Below are 16491 nucleotides of genomic sequence, written 5' to 3' on the forward strand. Positions count from 1 at the left end.
GTCCCCCTGACATCAGTGGCAGGCATACATATGATGACTCATTGGAATGTGGGGAGAAAATATTAGAATTTACCTCATTTAAAAAAAAAACCTCTATTCCTGGTTTGTTTTAACTTAATAGTATAGTAGCACTGTATTTAACAGATAACAGTTTTACGTAATTTGGTGTAGTGTGCTCAAAAATGATGGGTGTGGATTCCAAAAATATGAAGAATGCTGCTGTAGATAACCAGTATAACAACAGTGACAAAGGAACGTGCCAAATGCTCACAGGGCAGCTGGTCCCCCTTGGGGTTTGCTTGGTTCATCTTTAAAGGAATAACAGAGAAATCTGTCTGAATCTTGACAAAGAAAGTCTCAGTTGGCCCTCTGAAGAAGCAAGCTCCACAGGCGTTGCCTAATAACATAGCTTATGTACGTGACCCTATGTACGTGGCTGAGGGGATGGAGGCCCAGAAAAGTTAAGTGACTTACTCAAAATAACACAGATGGTTTGTGGCAGAGTTGGCCCTTAAATACAGGTCTTCTAATTCCAAATGCAGTATTTTATCTACTGTTTGAACGCACTGCTTCTCTAATGTCTGTCTGCCAAGACATTTCAAGGTACAGCCAAAAAAACAGCCACAATTACTGCATTGAAGCATGGAACCCTCTCAACTCTGGCAACAACAGACAGAAATATAATCATAAGCTCTGTGAGCTTACTGTATTATCACCTTGTAGAACTGAGCGTATCGTACTGGTCAAGAGCAGACTTTGGAGCCAGATGCTCTAGGTTTAAACCCCAACCAATCACTAGTTAGCTGATCATCAGCAAGCTATGTAAATGCTCTGTGCTTCAGTTTGTCTCTAAAATGCAGTTATAAGTGAACCCCACAAAGCTGTTGAGATTTTTCATGCTTTGTACAGTGCCTGATGCATAATAGGTACTCAATGTATTTTTCTGATCGCTAGCAAAAGGAATATAAAACGTTTTGATTTCTATAGCGCTGTTTAGTACAAAAATCATTTGCTACTTTCTCTCATCATCTAGCAAAGAATCACAGATTGCCATTCCCAGCCAGAAGGCACCTTGATAAATGCAGGGCTGACCTGATACCACTCAGAAGCCTGAGGCACCGAAGAACTCTCTCCCTGGTTGATGAGTTGGGAAATCAAAAACAGACCTGGCTGCCCAGACTTTAGGATCGTTAAATCTTATTATAAAGTTCCCATTGCCTTAAGAAATTTAGGGCTATTCCCACCCAAAAGTGATTCCCCTTAAAGAGATCAAAAATCTCTAGAGATCATGTTCTCTAGTTCCATCCTCATCCCCTCTAACCTGTAAATTGCTGCCTGAGAAATCTCTTTGAACACAAAAAGATCCTGTCACCTTGTGTTTCAATGGCTCCCTGTCATTCTTGGGAAAGAATTCAAACTCACCAGCGTTATGGATGAGACCTTTCACAATCTGGTTCCTTCTTATAGAGACCAACCTCGTGCCACTCCCTTCTGTGCCAGCCATAATGGGCCTCCCACGGCATCCTGCCTCTAGTCCATTACATGGTTTTTTCCCTTGGCCAGGAGTACCTTCCCCTACTCTTGGGAACTGCTATTGATGTTTCAAGATCCAGATCCACTATCTTCTCACTGGAAAGCCCTCCTAGAGAGTTCCCATTCCCAAACCAGGGCTCTTATCTGCTTCCCCAGCAATGTCCTGAGCCTACAGCCACTGAGCACACTTCATTTACTTTGTTAAATCACACTTCCCCCTACCACCTGTCTGTGAGCTCCCCAAAGAGCAGGGACTGTAGCTTCTGTCTCTGTACTCCCAGCGTCTGCCTACCATAGGACCTAGTAGACAGTGGGCACCTAATAAATATCCCTACTGCGTATCAGACTGAATTATTTCAGTCAGCACCCTAGTGTGGAGCGGAGATTTCTCCTTCATAAGCAGAGTTATTAGGCTCCTGTTCTTTCCTCTCTGACACTTTCCCTGCACTGCCTAATGTTATTTATCACACACATTCAGTGCAGATACATAGTTCAAGCCGACTACACCTTGGAGGAATTTTGAAGCATACATGATGTGTCGGTAAGAAAAATCACAATGGTATTTCATGCTCCTTTAAGTTAAATATAGATCTAAAGCTTTAAATAATTATTTGATTGATCCCTGCCCCTTGTAGCTGTAGGCACCACATTCATTCATCAAATATTTGTTAAGTACTGTTACCAGGCAGTATGGTAAGCTCTGGAGAGCTCACAGTGAACAAGAGAGACAGAGATTCTTGTCCTCAAGGAGCTGACATTCTAACGACCCCATGTCAGGATTCGCTTGCTGATTTACCTTAGTTTTGTACTGTTATGTCAAAGTATAAGCTGTTTGCCTTGGTTCCAGTTTGGTTCCTGAAAGAGCCTGGAGGTTCTTCCTGGATGGGCCTTCACTCCACCCCTTAGGTTCTGGCAGCCACTTATTCACTAATGTTTGTTTTCTTTCTATTTTAAAGATATCAATTATTTATTCTATCTCTTGGAGGGGGTGTTCTCCTTGTTACTCAACTCAGAAGCAGTTTATTCTGGCACTTTTCTTGCCTCATTTATCTACATATTGTATTTAAAAACAAAACAAAATCTGTCTCCTTAATCCCCTGCCCACTGGGGTATCATCCATCCTCTGGCTGGAAGTAATATTCCCAAGAAACTTAGATTCTCTTAGCTGCTTTAATGGGCCTAACAGATAGAAGCATGGTTAAGAAAATCAACATCAGAACCTAAGATTAGAGGCCTCAGTGTCTTCTATTCAAACCAGGAACTCTCCCCAATACACAACACACACACACTCTGACGGTACATGCACATGCACATTCACATCTGCAATCAACGCATAAAACTCAGATCCTCTCCTTCGGGCAGAGTCATTCTGCTCCAGCATATGGTAAATTATGGAAAGGACATAACTTACAGATAAAGAGCCCTCCACTTCACAAATTCTAGTTATCCAGCTGCCATCTTGGCTTTCCTGGCTTGTCTGAAGCAGTGGAAAATGATGGCTGACCATGGAATACAATCTGTGCTACTCTGCCTGTCATATGTCCCTGAATAGGAGGCAACTCAAACATGGTGAACTTAAGGCCTCAGAGCTCACTAGATAATAACTGTTGAGAGTATATAATATCTACTCTCAACAATTAATATAATATAATATAATAATAACTGTTGGGTTCTGGATACACAGAAGAGAGCTCCCTGCCCCTGAAGAGAAACTCCAGGGCTGATGGTAGGTATAAAGGAAATTGGATCAGAGGAGCCAGATATTTATCTGGACCTAGAAAGAAAATGTTTTCAATTTTTTTTTAAGAAGAGTTTATTGGCTTGAAGGTATGGACTAGCAATAGGTAGCAACACCAAAAATTTGTCTAGAAGGAAGAGAAGACTCTAAGAATAGATGTGACTGAGGGATGGATAGAGGTGCACAGACATCTGTATTTATAAGCCAACTTACAATAGTATCTACTTAGTTGGACAAAGCTCTTTAACTAGAGTTATACTGGAGTACTCACTTCATAGGTACTCCCTTTTAAAGGAATCTGCCTTTCATACATAATCCTTAATAAGGGGGAAATGCCCCCTATCCACAGACCTGTCTGAAAAGATAGGTGCATTGGCCATGTTCTTTACCATATGACTTCTTGGCCATGGCTGATTGGACCAAAGGACAACCCATCCACAGAATTATCAGGTGTGAAAAGGTAAATTGGGCCAATCAGATGATAAGGTCAAGGGTTAGTGCCATGGAAAGCCATGGCAAGCATGACAAAAATGTAGAAAATGACCTAAGTTCCACCCTTCCCAATTCCCATGTAATCTGGGTGTGCTTCAGTTCCTATTTGCACACAGCCATGGAAATCCCAATTGTGTCCTTACAGAAGAACTTAGTAGATAAAAGTATGTTCTGGAGTCTAACTCCTTGGACTGAAATTCTGGCTTTGTCAATAACTGTGCTGCTCTCTAAGCCTCAGTTACTTCAACTATAAAATGAGATAATGATCACCATCCACCTCAGAGGGTTGTTGTGAGAGTCAAATGCAATTATAAACATACAATACCAGGAACACAGTATATGGTCCATAATGTCAACTATTATTATTAATAGTCCTGATTTTTCAAAATCAAACTTGAGTGACATTTTCTTTCTTGCTACCAAAAGAGCCCTGAAACAGTCTGGTAACTCCCCTCTGTCAGGCCTGAGACAGAGCCTGCAGAACACACCACTGGTGGCCCAGTAGAGGCATATGGTGGCCATGAGTCCGGATGGCACCCCTTCGACATGCCCATCTTCTCTCTTAGGATATTGTCTCCTTGAGAGCTTGGAAGGAGACATATTCATCTTGGCATTTCTGGTGTTAGCATAGAAAAAAGACTCAGTGAATAAAGAATGGTCCCCAATGTGTTGTCCTAGCAGTATTAACAGCTGGGGATTTGTTAGAAATGCCAGTGATCTGGCCCCTCCCCAGACTGACAGAAACTCTGGGATTGGGAGTCCAGAAATGTGTGTATTAATAATCCCTCCAGGTGATTCGGAAGTACGTGTAAGTGTAAGAACCACTGGAAGAAGGGTTCTGGTGAGGAAACACAGCCACTCCATAACCTCGACAGAGCAACAGCCCTGCTCTATCTGGGGAGATTATCTGTCTTCTTTGATTGAGTATGTGGCTTTGGAAGGGATGCACATAAAACTATGAGGGAGGATGGAGAAACACTCCTAGCCAGTCAAATGAGTCTCATCAATCACGTTCATCAAGGAAATGATATGTTTTCACTGGATTATCCTTACATTCTTCTCACAGGGGATTCAGGAAAACTTATTAACTCCCTAACATGGCATGCCAGATGGCCATGATTCACACTCCCTACTTCTCAAGCCTCACCCCTTGCCATCCTCCTACATGCCCCCTACACTCCCAGTCACAAGGAGTGATTGGCAGTTCTTCAAATGACCATGCTCTTGCACTGTAACTTTGGTAATGATAAATCCTCTATGTGGAATGTCATTCTTCCATCTCTGTATCCTCAGCACTAAGTATAGTTCCTGGTGTACACTGGATGCCCCATTTCCCTACATATTTGATGAGTTCATTCCCACCTTACCTCCAATCGCCCCATCTCTAAGCCACTCCACACATCTCATCTAGATAGTCTTCAGAGTACATAGTCATGATCATTTCAAGCATAAAATCTAAATTCAATCTGGCATTCAAAGTCTGGCCCCATCCTACATTTACACCAAGCCCCAGGTCCTTTGCCTCTTCCCCACATATTCTGCATTTCCCTACAACCAAGATCCCATATGTACTGAGTACCCTCTGGGAGCCAAGGAGTGAACAATACAAAGTCCCTGTCCTTGAGGATATTATATGGAAGCAAAGGAGGCAGATGATAAACCCATGAACAGATTTATAATATAAGGTCAGGTAGTAGTAACGTCAATGAAGAAAATTAGGGGATAGAGGACAGAATCGGGGTCAGGGTTCTATCCTAGGGAGGTGAAGGAAGACCGTCTGAGAAGATGACACTTGAGCAAGGGTGAATGCAGTAAGGAAGCAGGCCAAGGAAGAATCTGGACAAGTGCTCCAGTCAGTGAGACTGGCAAGTGCAAAAGCCCAGAGGCAGAAACACTGGTGAATTTGAGAAACAAGAGAGTGGGCTATGTGGCTAAACAGATTTTGAGATGGGGAGAACGATAGTAAGATAAGAGCCAACATGGCCCATTTGAACTCAGTGCCTTGGTTCATAGCATTTTTTGATCTATACTCTTCGCTGCCTGTTGGAATCCTATCCTTTCCTCAAGGTCTATTGTGTACATTTTCCTCCCTGGACTCTTTACATTCCCCTCCGCTGAAAGAGATGTTCCCCTCTTTCTAATTCCTGGAGGGTTTGGTGCATACCATACTTAACTGAAAGCACTTATTTTACCTAATATTGTTCTCCTTTAGAATTATTCTCTAACTACATTGTAAATATCGTGAGGATAAGGACTATATCTTGCTCATTTCTGGACTTCCTGTAACACCAATATAGTGCATATAGTAAGGGCTCCACAATTCATGAAATCATCAGGTTGGAAGGCATTTCAATGTCTCTTCATCTAGCCAAAATGTTTTTTCAGAGGTAACAGAGCTCTAAAACTATGCTAAGATATGCAGGAATGCAAATAATGCATAGGAAATGTCAGTATGACTGAATGAAATACAATTTAATGCAATTAGCATTTATTGAGTGACTTACCTGAAAAATGAAGAGAAACAAAGCTCTCAGAGAGATCTGAATGTAGGTCAGAGCTGGCCAGACCACCTTGCCAGGCCTTCTTACAGTCCTCCTCAAACCCTTGTAAACATCACAAATGCATTGAGAGTTTTTCATGCCACATTACAATACAAACTAAGTTATCCTCTAGGCCACTACTCCTAGAAACAAGCCATTCTTCTTTTCTTTATGATCTCTGACCAAGAGGCCTCTCATATTTGCTACAGCGTTATCTTCAATGATGGGAAATAAGGATCTCTTCTGGGAGAATCCTTCCAACCTGAAGCCCTCTCAGAAACACCATCTCTTGGCATCCTGTCTCTGTAGCTGAAGCCATTGACAAAACTGGCTTTGGTGTTCTCATGCCTTCTGCTTTCATGACACTGAGATGTTAACAGAAACATGTGCAGATCTGGGAAATCAGCCAGTAAATCCTAAATAGTGAAGGGGTCTGAGGGTAAGAGGAAAATACTTTGAAAATGTCTATCTCAGCCCTCCCATGAGACTGCTTTCCAAAGAAAACTCTCTGGCTCTCATCCAATTTGATCTTAATGCACCTTGTGCTTCAAATGTGTCTCTCTTTGGCAAACCATCACTAGCAAAACAGAGTTCCTGACCAAGAGGTACTTACTGGTGGTTGACTTCAATGTTCCCTTTTTTCTTTTGATCCCTCAGTCTTGGTTCTATTGCCCCCTGGCCACCCTGCTGAAAATCCTCTGCAGTTCCTCTCCCGTTTGAGATTTATAGCTTTTCTGACATTTATAGACTGTGCCCATTCCCTCTCAACTCTAGCTCCCCCACCTCATATAATATTTAGGCTTTCTTTAGCTAAACCCCACAGGCTTTTGGTGTTTTTAATCTTTTTCTATAAATTAGGCCTCTCTTGGCATCTGAACAGTTACTGGAAGTAACACATACTCAGCTAAGTGCCATGGATTCTTGGATGCTAGGGAGAATGGGGCAGGGGGAGGTGTGTGCCCACTGTGCATAAAAACATGCAGTTGTGTGTGATACATGTCTGCAACTTAGAAATCAAAAATTGAAAGGTCACCAGGACACTTAAACATTTTTATTCAAAACTCACTCCTGAGAGGCAGCAGGGCCCATATCTAGGATTTCATGGAAGGGCCTCTGACTTCTGTTCCCGGCACCACCACCTCTCACTCGCTGTGTGGCCTTTGAGCAATTCCCTTCTCTCCTTCATGCTTCAGCTGCTTGAGGTGGATTAAGTGATTCATCATTTTAAGACATTTTAAAATACTATGGCAATGCTAATGTTAACAATGTTGATCACAGTTGTTAATATTAACCTTGCAGTCACATGGTGACACTGTTTTCAAAGCAATAATTATAGCCAGCCTGCACCATACCCTGAGAGGTGGAGTTCTAAAGCTGCTCCACTCATGGTCATTTGTGCACCGTCTTGCCCAAATCAACGAACATTTAGTTTGGGACTGGGCTGTGGAGGGCGTTGGAGCTAAAGTGTGGAGATGGTTCTGCTAACTTGACCAACCCACCCCAAAGTTTGCGGTTAATGGATTACAAATTTGGGTAATGCTGGACAATAAATTACAACTATAATAATAAAGCTAAAAGTACACACAATTTAAGCAGAAACACCAGTGTTTTTTATCGGAAATGAAAGAAACCATTGATCATAGCAACTGCCTGAGATTAGCAGGGAGCCACATTTTCAAACATCCTGCAGTAAATCCAGAGCAGATCCAGCTGGAAAGCAAGAGTGGAAATAAAACTTGAAAATTCATACCATGCTTTGAAGTCTGCTTCTTTCACAACCATGAGTCCCTGATTTGCCCCAACCATTCTGAGCTGTTCTTGCTTGTTGAATTTATTTTAAAAGAGACACAAGCCACGCACTTGCATATAATCTTTCAAATGGGCTCCAGCTTTTTGCAAGGATGGTTTGCTGAGGAATATGAATCCCCAAATACTTTCTCCTGCACAGGAAACCAGCCATCAGTTCACCGGAATACAAAGGCTTCCAGTACTAAAACTAGAAACCACTCTTGGTTCTAGTAAGTGCTGCCTTTTCTTTCTGTTCTTTCCTTGACCCATCCATGCACTTTTAATTTTTAGTTTTTAAGTGCTATTATCAATCAAAAACTATTAATGCAGATAAAAAGATGCTAACATGCCAGATGCTGGAAATGCCACGAAGGCAGCCTCATAATGTCTTCCTTTCCATGGAGCCATCTGGGGCTCCTGAAATGCACTGTGTCACCACCCTGAAGTAACTGTTCTCCCATAAAATAATCTGAGGGGAGAAAGTCAATGGTCTAGGTTGAGCATAACTTCAATCTTGCACAGGGCCCACTTTGCCATACATCAATCTTACCTCGTAACTGTGCCTGGGTGGGCAGGGGCTCAGCCAGTCCTACTCAAATCCCAGTGACTTCAGAAAAGGAAATTGTGTCTTAGGCCAGCTGGACTATTAAAGTCTTTCTCTACTGATCAATACAGGAATAAGGGATGTTGCCCATGATCAAGATCCAATCATCCTTAGTATCTTCGATACACCAGGAAGAATGGGCAAGGGCACCCAAGAAACATGTCCTTGGCCACATAACAGTCACAGTGATGTTGTCAATAACCAGTCATTGAATCCTGTAATAACTTAGTAGCCTGAATTTTTGTCAACAAAACAAAAAATTGAAGAAGATACTTTGACTCCCAGTGCCTGGTCAAGATCAATGCAGATTATAAAACCAAAAATCCTGATTTCTGCCCTTAGTTTCACAGTATAACATTGGTCAGTTTGCTTAAGTCTTGAAAGTTCCATCCTCCCCACTGAATGAAATAATGTTTATGAATGGCAGGCTGAAAGTTGAAAAGCACACTGGGAGTATGAGGAGTTATTTTAACTAAATAGGGACAAGTCAATTTGCCCTCTCATTCTTTCTCAAGGCACAAAGCCATAGCGTAGGAGCAATGTCAGGGAAGTCCGCAGCCTCTGGGTCCACTTCTCCATTCTTTGGCTTTCCCAGAAGGGAGATAGATAATTTAACAGTGGAATGAAACCTCAATGAAGGGAATCGTACCGTGGACCTAAGTAGTGCACATGGGTCTACATAATCCAAGCAACAACCCAGCCACAAATTTAATAAGGAAAAACCCCCAGCAACACAAAAACAAAGAACTCTCAACTTTACAAACACTGGGAGGGCAACAGCTGGTCAGCCGAGATTAAAGGAGCGTGAGAGAGCACCTCCCCATCTCCTGACTTCTCCTCCCCCATAGAGGTCCCGCAGCCAGCCCAGGCTCGCTTTTACAGCCCCATGCAGATGACCTTGTTCCAGCTAAGATAGGAGCTCTTTTGATCTCAGCAGGGGGATGCTCTGGGCCTGCAGCTGGCAGATATTAATAGTACAGGATCTGCTGGCGTGGAAGAGATCTCCCAGTTGGGCCAGGTCACTTGTATTCCCTTCTCTGCATCAGAGCAGAAGGGACTTCATTTCCCTGAATCAGCCCCTGCTGGGTACTTCTCTCAGGTCCACTCAGATCATTTTATCGCTAGCTGCTCTTGGCCTCTTGTTCTCACCCCACAACTGGTTTCAAAGGAGCCCTGGTTAAGCAGTGGCCTCTGCTCTGCAGCTGAAATCTATTACAGGACAGAGTGGCCCTTGCTCACCCCACCCCATCACAGCTTGTTTCTCACTCTCACTGGTTTGTGCACACTTCTTGTGTGCACATTTGTGTGGGGGAGAGAGAAAAAGAACACAAAAGACAGAGACAGACTAGACTAGAGGTGTTTTCAAAATAAAAAAGAAGTAGCAATATGAGGGAAGGACGCTATTATAGTTATGCCAAAGTATCAATGGCAAGATTCCTGAACATCCTTTCTCTCATGCTAATCTACATGGCCATTCTTCCCGTTCTGTAAATCAGAATTTTAAAACACCATCAATGAGTAAATGCTCCTGATCTTCAGGCCCACATCATGATCTCACAATGATAAAGCCAGAAAAGACTTGAACAATCTTATATTCATCCAACCTGTCATATAACAGAAAAAAACTGAGGTCCAAAGTCATTAAAAGACCTGCCCAAGATCACAGAGCTAAATAACAACAGCAAAGCTGATACAACGGATGCTGGAAATAACAAAGCAATTTATACATAATAGTCACAGTAGCATTTGTAATCATTCCAATAGATTTGAATAGGCATAAATGTCCTAAGGAATTTGTCTATTTTATTTCACTGGTAAGGAACTTCATTATAGACTACAGGAGAAATATTTCTCTCTATAGCCTCTTTACCTGCTCAGCTACACAAGGAAAAGTTCTAGAAAAATGTATTGTTTCCAATCTCCTTTGTATTTCATAATAAGAACAAGGTGTCTAAGGTTGAGCTGCTAAACTCTCCCCTTGCCATGAATACAGCTTTACCACTTTCTTGAGGAGGTTACAACTGGAGCCCAAAACAATTTCATTTGTATCTGTTTTTGCTCCTCTTCTTTGCTTCAGATAAACCAGAAAGCCAAGACAAAGCAAAGTGCTACCACTTACAGGTTTTTAATAAGGAAACAAGACATTTTCTTCTCCTCAAAGCTGGATATGTGTGTGTGTTTGCATGTGTGTGTGAAATAATTATAACAACAATTTTCAACCATGCTCACAAGGGCTTTATATGACTCTCATGGTTACAGTTCTTACAAAGTATTTACTATGGTATTGGTTCAGCATTTATTTGGTGCCTACTATGTGCCCATAACTTTGCAAGTCAGTCAGGCATAACATGGACACAAAAGGAATACAAGATAGCCTGTGTCCTTTAAAAAATCTGCCAATCCACTAGGGAAACCATAAGAGGTTAAATTTATTTTTCTAGAACTTTTCTTTACATAGCTGAGCAGGTAGAAGGGCCATGGAGAAGGAAGAGAGAGTGAGGCCAATGCAGACTGGAACAAGAGAGAAGGTTTTGCAGGAGAGATGGTCTTTCAATAAACTTGGAAGGAGTTAGGAGGATTTGGGAAGGAAAGACATAGTAGAAGTGGAAAAGGGAAATGTCATTTGAGAGAGCGTGATGAGCTGTCTCTGCAGAAGCAGGGAGGCAGGAGCGGGGAGTAGAAGGCAGAAAGTTGGTACCCTTGGTATAGGAGCTTCACCTAAGGTAATGGCAAGAACCGAGGGTGAACAGGAACGAAAGGACAGACTATGAGGAGTTAAGAGACATTACCTTCCTCTAGGAGTGTTTTGGAAGCTGATCCAGGCAAAAGAAAAGAAAAAGGGAAAAACCTGATTTTTAGCACCTGCTGATTTCCATGGTGTAAATACTTTCACCTTGGCTGATTTCAAGCTAACAAACCATAAAATCCTGAGTATTTTTAAATCAATTTTATTGATTTTAGCCCATTCTCAGAAAATGGACCACAGCAAGCTCAAAATTTCTGAGTAGGAGAGCGACAGAGTAAAAGGAAGCTGGATTGGGAATGTTTGATTTGGTAGTGGCAGAATGGAAATGGTAGAGGCTGGTGTTGGGATGGCCATTTTGAAATTTATTAAAATAATCCAATCATGCATCTAGTAAGCTGATCACAATACAAATTACAAAAAAGTGGGTACAGAGGAGATATATATTTGGAAAGAAGAACCAGGAAGACATGATGTTGAAAAGCATGTAAGGAGGGAGGAACAGTAAGTGACTCAGGATTTCAGTCCCAGTGATGGGGGCATGAGAATATATCACTGGATGTGGAAATTAGGCATGCAGAGCATTTTGTAATTTTTTTAAGTAAATAATTAGTTTTCACTCTGAAAAAGACCACCAAAAAGCAGAGGTGTGGGCCTTCCAATTTGTGAAACTATAAACCAGAAGACCACCTGGGCAGTCAGGAAGGAGCCTTGCTAGACATAGAAGTCCCACATATTCTGCCACGAATAATTCTCAGAAACTGGGAAGTGCAGAAGGGCCTGGGCCCTGCCCTGGGAGAAATTAACTACCACTAGCAGAACTCAGAAATCTGTCAAGTAAGAACTTTCAATAAAACTAGAAACCACCCACTGGCTCTGTGGTGTAATTTCCCTAGCTACGTAAACTATAGACAGCCTGACCTTTGCTAGCATCAGAGGGTGGAGAAAATTTTGCAGATTTACCAATGTGGAGATTTTTTCTTAATCTTTCTGTAAAGGTGGTCAGGAATGTCACATCTCCAGTGCATGCTGCTGGTGTACCCTTTTTGCCAGTCCAAAAATAAGCCAGCACCAACCAAAGGCCAAATTGCTATAGGACCAGTGGGAAAGCCAGCCTTTGAGCATCCGTCTCAAAAACAAAGCCATTGAGCAATTCACTAGCCTTCATACTAAGGACCCAAAGCAGCCTCCAGAGGAGTGACAATCCTCAAGATAGAGGTGATGGATGCCTGTGAGGATCACTCAGTCGGGTGAAAAAGGAAGCTCACTTACAGACAGGGCAAGAGACTGTTTAAAAATAAAGGATCAGATGCCAGGAAAAGTGGCTGAGCCCAAATTGCCAGGCTTCGGCGGGGTTCACTGGCCAGGGCCTATTAGCCCCATCTCCCAGCTCTCAACAGGAGGTGGAGAGGCAGTGGGGCTGTATGTCAGTGTCAAGTTTCAGACCCTCTAGGACAGATCTCTTACCTTCAGACAGGGACAAATCATCAGCTGGAGACACCAGGTCTGCCTGAGAAGCTGGGGCTCCGCTCAGATGGGTTGTAATTTGATTCGTCAAGATAACCTGTGAACAGACAGGGAGAAGGTAGGGGAGGGGAGGAGAGAGAAGGCCAAATTAATTATTACAACTATCAAAAGACTGTGGTTTAGGGGAAGACTGGTAAGTACACAGGTAGGAAAACTCTAGCTCTGACTTTCATCAATTTTATCTTTAAGCCAGAATATCTAGCAAAGCCTCTAGGTCATTCAAAACACAGAAAATGGAGGAAACAGGCTGACATTTTTCAGAGCTTAAACCACTAGTCAATTCTTTCTAAATGCTAAATAAATTGAAATTGAGAGGTGTTGTCATATTAGTTAAATAAGAGAAGGCTAACCAAAGAAATAAGGTGTGTACATACATATTTTATCAAACTTTAAATTTTAAGATTATAGTTACAACCCAAGATATTATTAGTGCTGAATAAAAGCCATCATTTAAAATTTGGATGCCTGTGGTTTCTTCCTTGTTAACTTAAAAGTCACAATTTTATTTCCAAATTTGTGAAATTGGAGTAAGATATACCCATAAAGGAATAACACTGTTCTTCTAAATTAGTTGAATTCTAACAAAAGAACTCCAAAGTCTCACTCTTCATTTAAAGGGAAAACTAATATAATCTTATTTATGCAAAATAAAGTTCATAACATTTAAAGTTCCTAAAAAGGACTCTCAAATTATCTAATGCATGCAGTTCCATGCCACACAATATTTTCACATTTGGTTCAGTTAAGAAACTATTCTTTCTCTTCAAAGAATCCTCATTTGTATTCTTAATCCCCATCTACAGAATTTCCTTTATTGTTTAGAAACCTGAAGGAAGAATAAAATACAGATTCTTTCCTGGAAAGCTGCAACATGACTAACACCACAAGCTTTTTCCAAGGTCTGAGTGTTCCCGTCACGGGTACAAACTGAGCATCGTGGTCACTCAGAGGAAACATCCCTGTTGATGTACCAGGCATTTAGTATCTGGAATAAGCACCCTGTCAGACCATCTTGGTCTGTCCTGAGGGCTGGCTCTGGTTTTATTGCCACCCTGATTTGAACAGAAATAGGAATTGTTTCCATTCTTCATTGTCCAGCTCTTCAGCCACACCTCTGTTGCTGTCTCTTGAATGAACCAAAGACGTTATCAATCCAATACCAATGGCAGCTTAACTGAGGGTTGAGGAGGGGCACAATGGTGAGGTTAGGTAAGGAAATAAAGGTAGAGGTACTCTATTAGCAAAGACAACCTTTACAAGCTCTTTGTGTGCCAAGGAGGCTCTTGAGTCTCTAGCCACTCTTAAGTGATGATCACATTTTGCAGCGTTCCACTGAGTATTTACTGATCCTATCCCTCATGTTCTTTTGTATTGCAACTTTTCATCTGGACTGGTAAAAATTGCATATGATATCACTTCATTTACAATGGCTTTACATGGTCAAATAACAGCCTGCTCATTTAAGAAACAAATATTCATATCCAGGAATATGAATAAGGAATGATGTTCATTTCTCTTTGTAATGTCCAAAGGGCATGGGCTTTGGAGTCCAATGAACCTGTGTTCAAATTCTGCCTCTGACACTGTGAACCTTGTGAAAGTTACTTAAACCTTTGGGTTTATCTGTTTATATTCTAATGCCTATCTTATAGAATTGTTATGAAAATTAAATATGATAATCAACATAATGTACAGTAACAAAGTGCCTGGCACATATTAATATTCAATAAATGGAAACAATTGTTATGATACTATACAGGTTAATAAATTAGTATATGCCACATGCTTCAGACAATTGGATCTAATAATAGAACACTAAATCACAATTCTCTACAACAGAATATAGTTTAGTACCTAATCATTTCTACCAATCTTAGTCTTTCCTAAGTTTTACTTAATTGCAAAGGATGTATGTAAAAATCTCAGTAAGAAAAAGATACCTAAAAGAAGACCAATAAGAGGGTGGAGATGAAAGATGGCAGCATCAGAGGTGAAACAGAGAACTCCTCCCAAAACCACACATAATATGAAAATACAGTTAATACAACTAATCCTAAAAGAGTAACAGGAAAGAAGTCTGTGCCAGACTGCACAGACCTGGAGAAAAGAGCAGACCTCATGAAACAGGGTAACATACCAAAGCCTTGAGCCAGCGGGACCCAAGCCCTTCCCACACCCCAGCTCACCTGTGGGAGGAAGAGAAACAGAGTAGGGAGTGGGTGGAAGCCTAGGACTGCTAACCACCCAGCCCTGGAGATCTCCTCTGGGAGCACAAACCTACATTGCATGGTGCTCTGGAGATGAGTGGGGTTGGAAAGGTAATACAGGCAGAATACTTGGAGAAACTGAGATTCCAGCCATTTGTGGAGGACAGGGATCCACATCCGGCTGCTCTGGGACAAAGGAAAGGTGGGTGGTTGGAGAGGCTTCCTAGCAGCGAGAGGGCTTCTGAAGGGGTGGGGACTGCATGGAACTTGCTATGCGGGAGAAGGGATAGGTGGACAAAATTGACTGGGTGTGCTCTGCTCAGCAGGTTGGGAACTTTCAGGAGCTCCAGGTGCTCCATCACCCTGACTGGCTGCTCAGCTCCAAAGCCTCCCACTGTGATACACAGTCTGCTGCACTTTTTACCTGGCCTGCCAGTACAGGCTTGCAATCTGGCAGTCCCTGCCCTGGCATCAGGCCAGCCAGAGGGAGGCTGCACCTATGGCAGCTACAAATGCAAAGCACAGAGGCTTACACCTCTGTGCTCGGCCCACTGGTTCTGACAGTGGAGAGAGACACTGCACCTGGGAAGGAGAAAATAGCTCTTTACTCCTGCCAGGCACCAGTGCCACTCCCATGTGAACTCCTGACATCACTTCAGGGGCTGAGCAGCTCCAGAGACTAGAACTTCTGGGCATTAGAGGGCACCACATACAAATATGAAATGTCAAAGGAAACTGGTTCAGACCAAAATCTCACAAACACCAGAAAAAGGCTGAAGTGAAACTGAACTCACCAATCTTCCTGAAAGAGAGTTCAAAATAAAAAGCATAAACATGCTCATTGAGGTACAGAAAAATATTCAAGAACTCAGGGACAAATTTAGGATGGAGATTCAATCATTAAGAAATTCCATATCTGAAATGAAACATACAATGAAGGGATTTAAAAGCAGATTAAATGTAGTAGAAAAGATGGTAAATGGAATAGAAATTAGAGAAGAGGAATACAAAGAAGTGGAGGCACAGAGAGAAAAAAGGATCTCTAGGAATGAAAGAAAATTGAGAGAACTTTGTGATTTGCATTCTAGGGGTACCAAAAGAAGAAGGGAGAGAAAAATGGATAGAAAGTGTCATTGAGGAGGTAATTGCTGAAAACTTCCCCAATTTGGGGAAGGAGATAGTCTCCCAGGCCATGGAGGTGCACAGATCTCCCAATACAAGGGACACAAGGAAGACGAAAACAAGACATATAATAATTAAAATGGCAAAGATCAAGGATAAGGACAGACTTTTAAAAGCAGCTAGAGAGAGAAAAAAGA

General features: G+C 41.9%; 1 protein-coding gene across 4 annotated transcripts in view; it reads right to left on the reverse strand.

The window, feature by feature from the left end:
• RAD51B (RAD51 paralog B) overlaps positions 1 to 16491 on the reverse strand; it is a 589871-nt gene that overhangs the window by 156052 nt on the left and 417328 nt on the right. For all 4 annotated transcript variants that reach the window (XR_008992458.1, XR_008992457.1, XM_057488368.1 and 1 more), the window contains exon 8: positions 12906 to 13002. Coding sequence is in view for 2 of the 4 variants with exons in the window: in XM_057488368.1 (XP_057344351.1) it covers positions 12906 to 13002 (97 nt within the window). In the remaining 2 variants the exon portion in view is untranslated. The remainder of the gene's footprint in view (positions 1 to 12905; positions 13003 to 16491) is intronic.

The sequence above is a fragment of the Manis pentadactyla genome, chromosome 11 (assembly GCF_030020395.1).
Source record: "Manis pentadactyla isolate mManPen7 chromosome 11, mManPen7.hap1, whole genome shotgun sequence".
NCBI lineage: Eukaryota > Metazoa > Chordata > Mammalia > Pholidota > Manidae > Manis > Manis pentadactyla.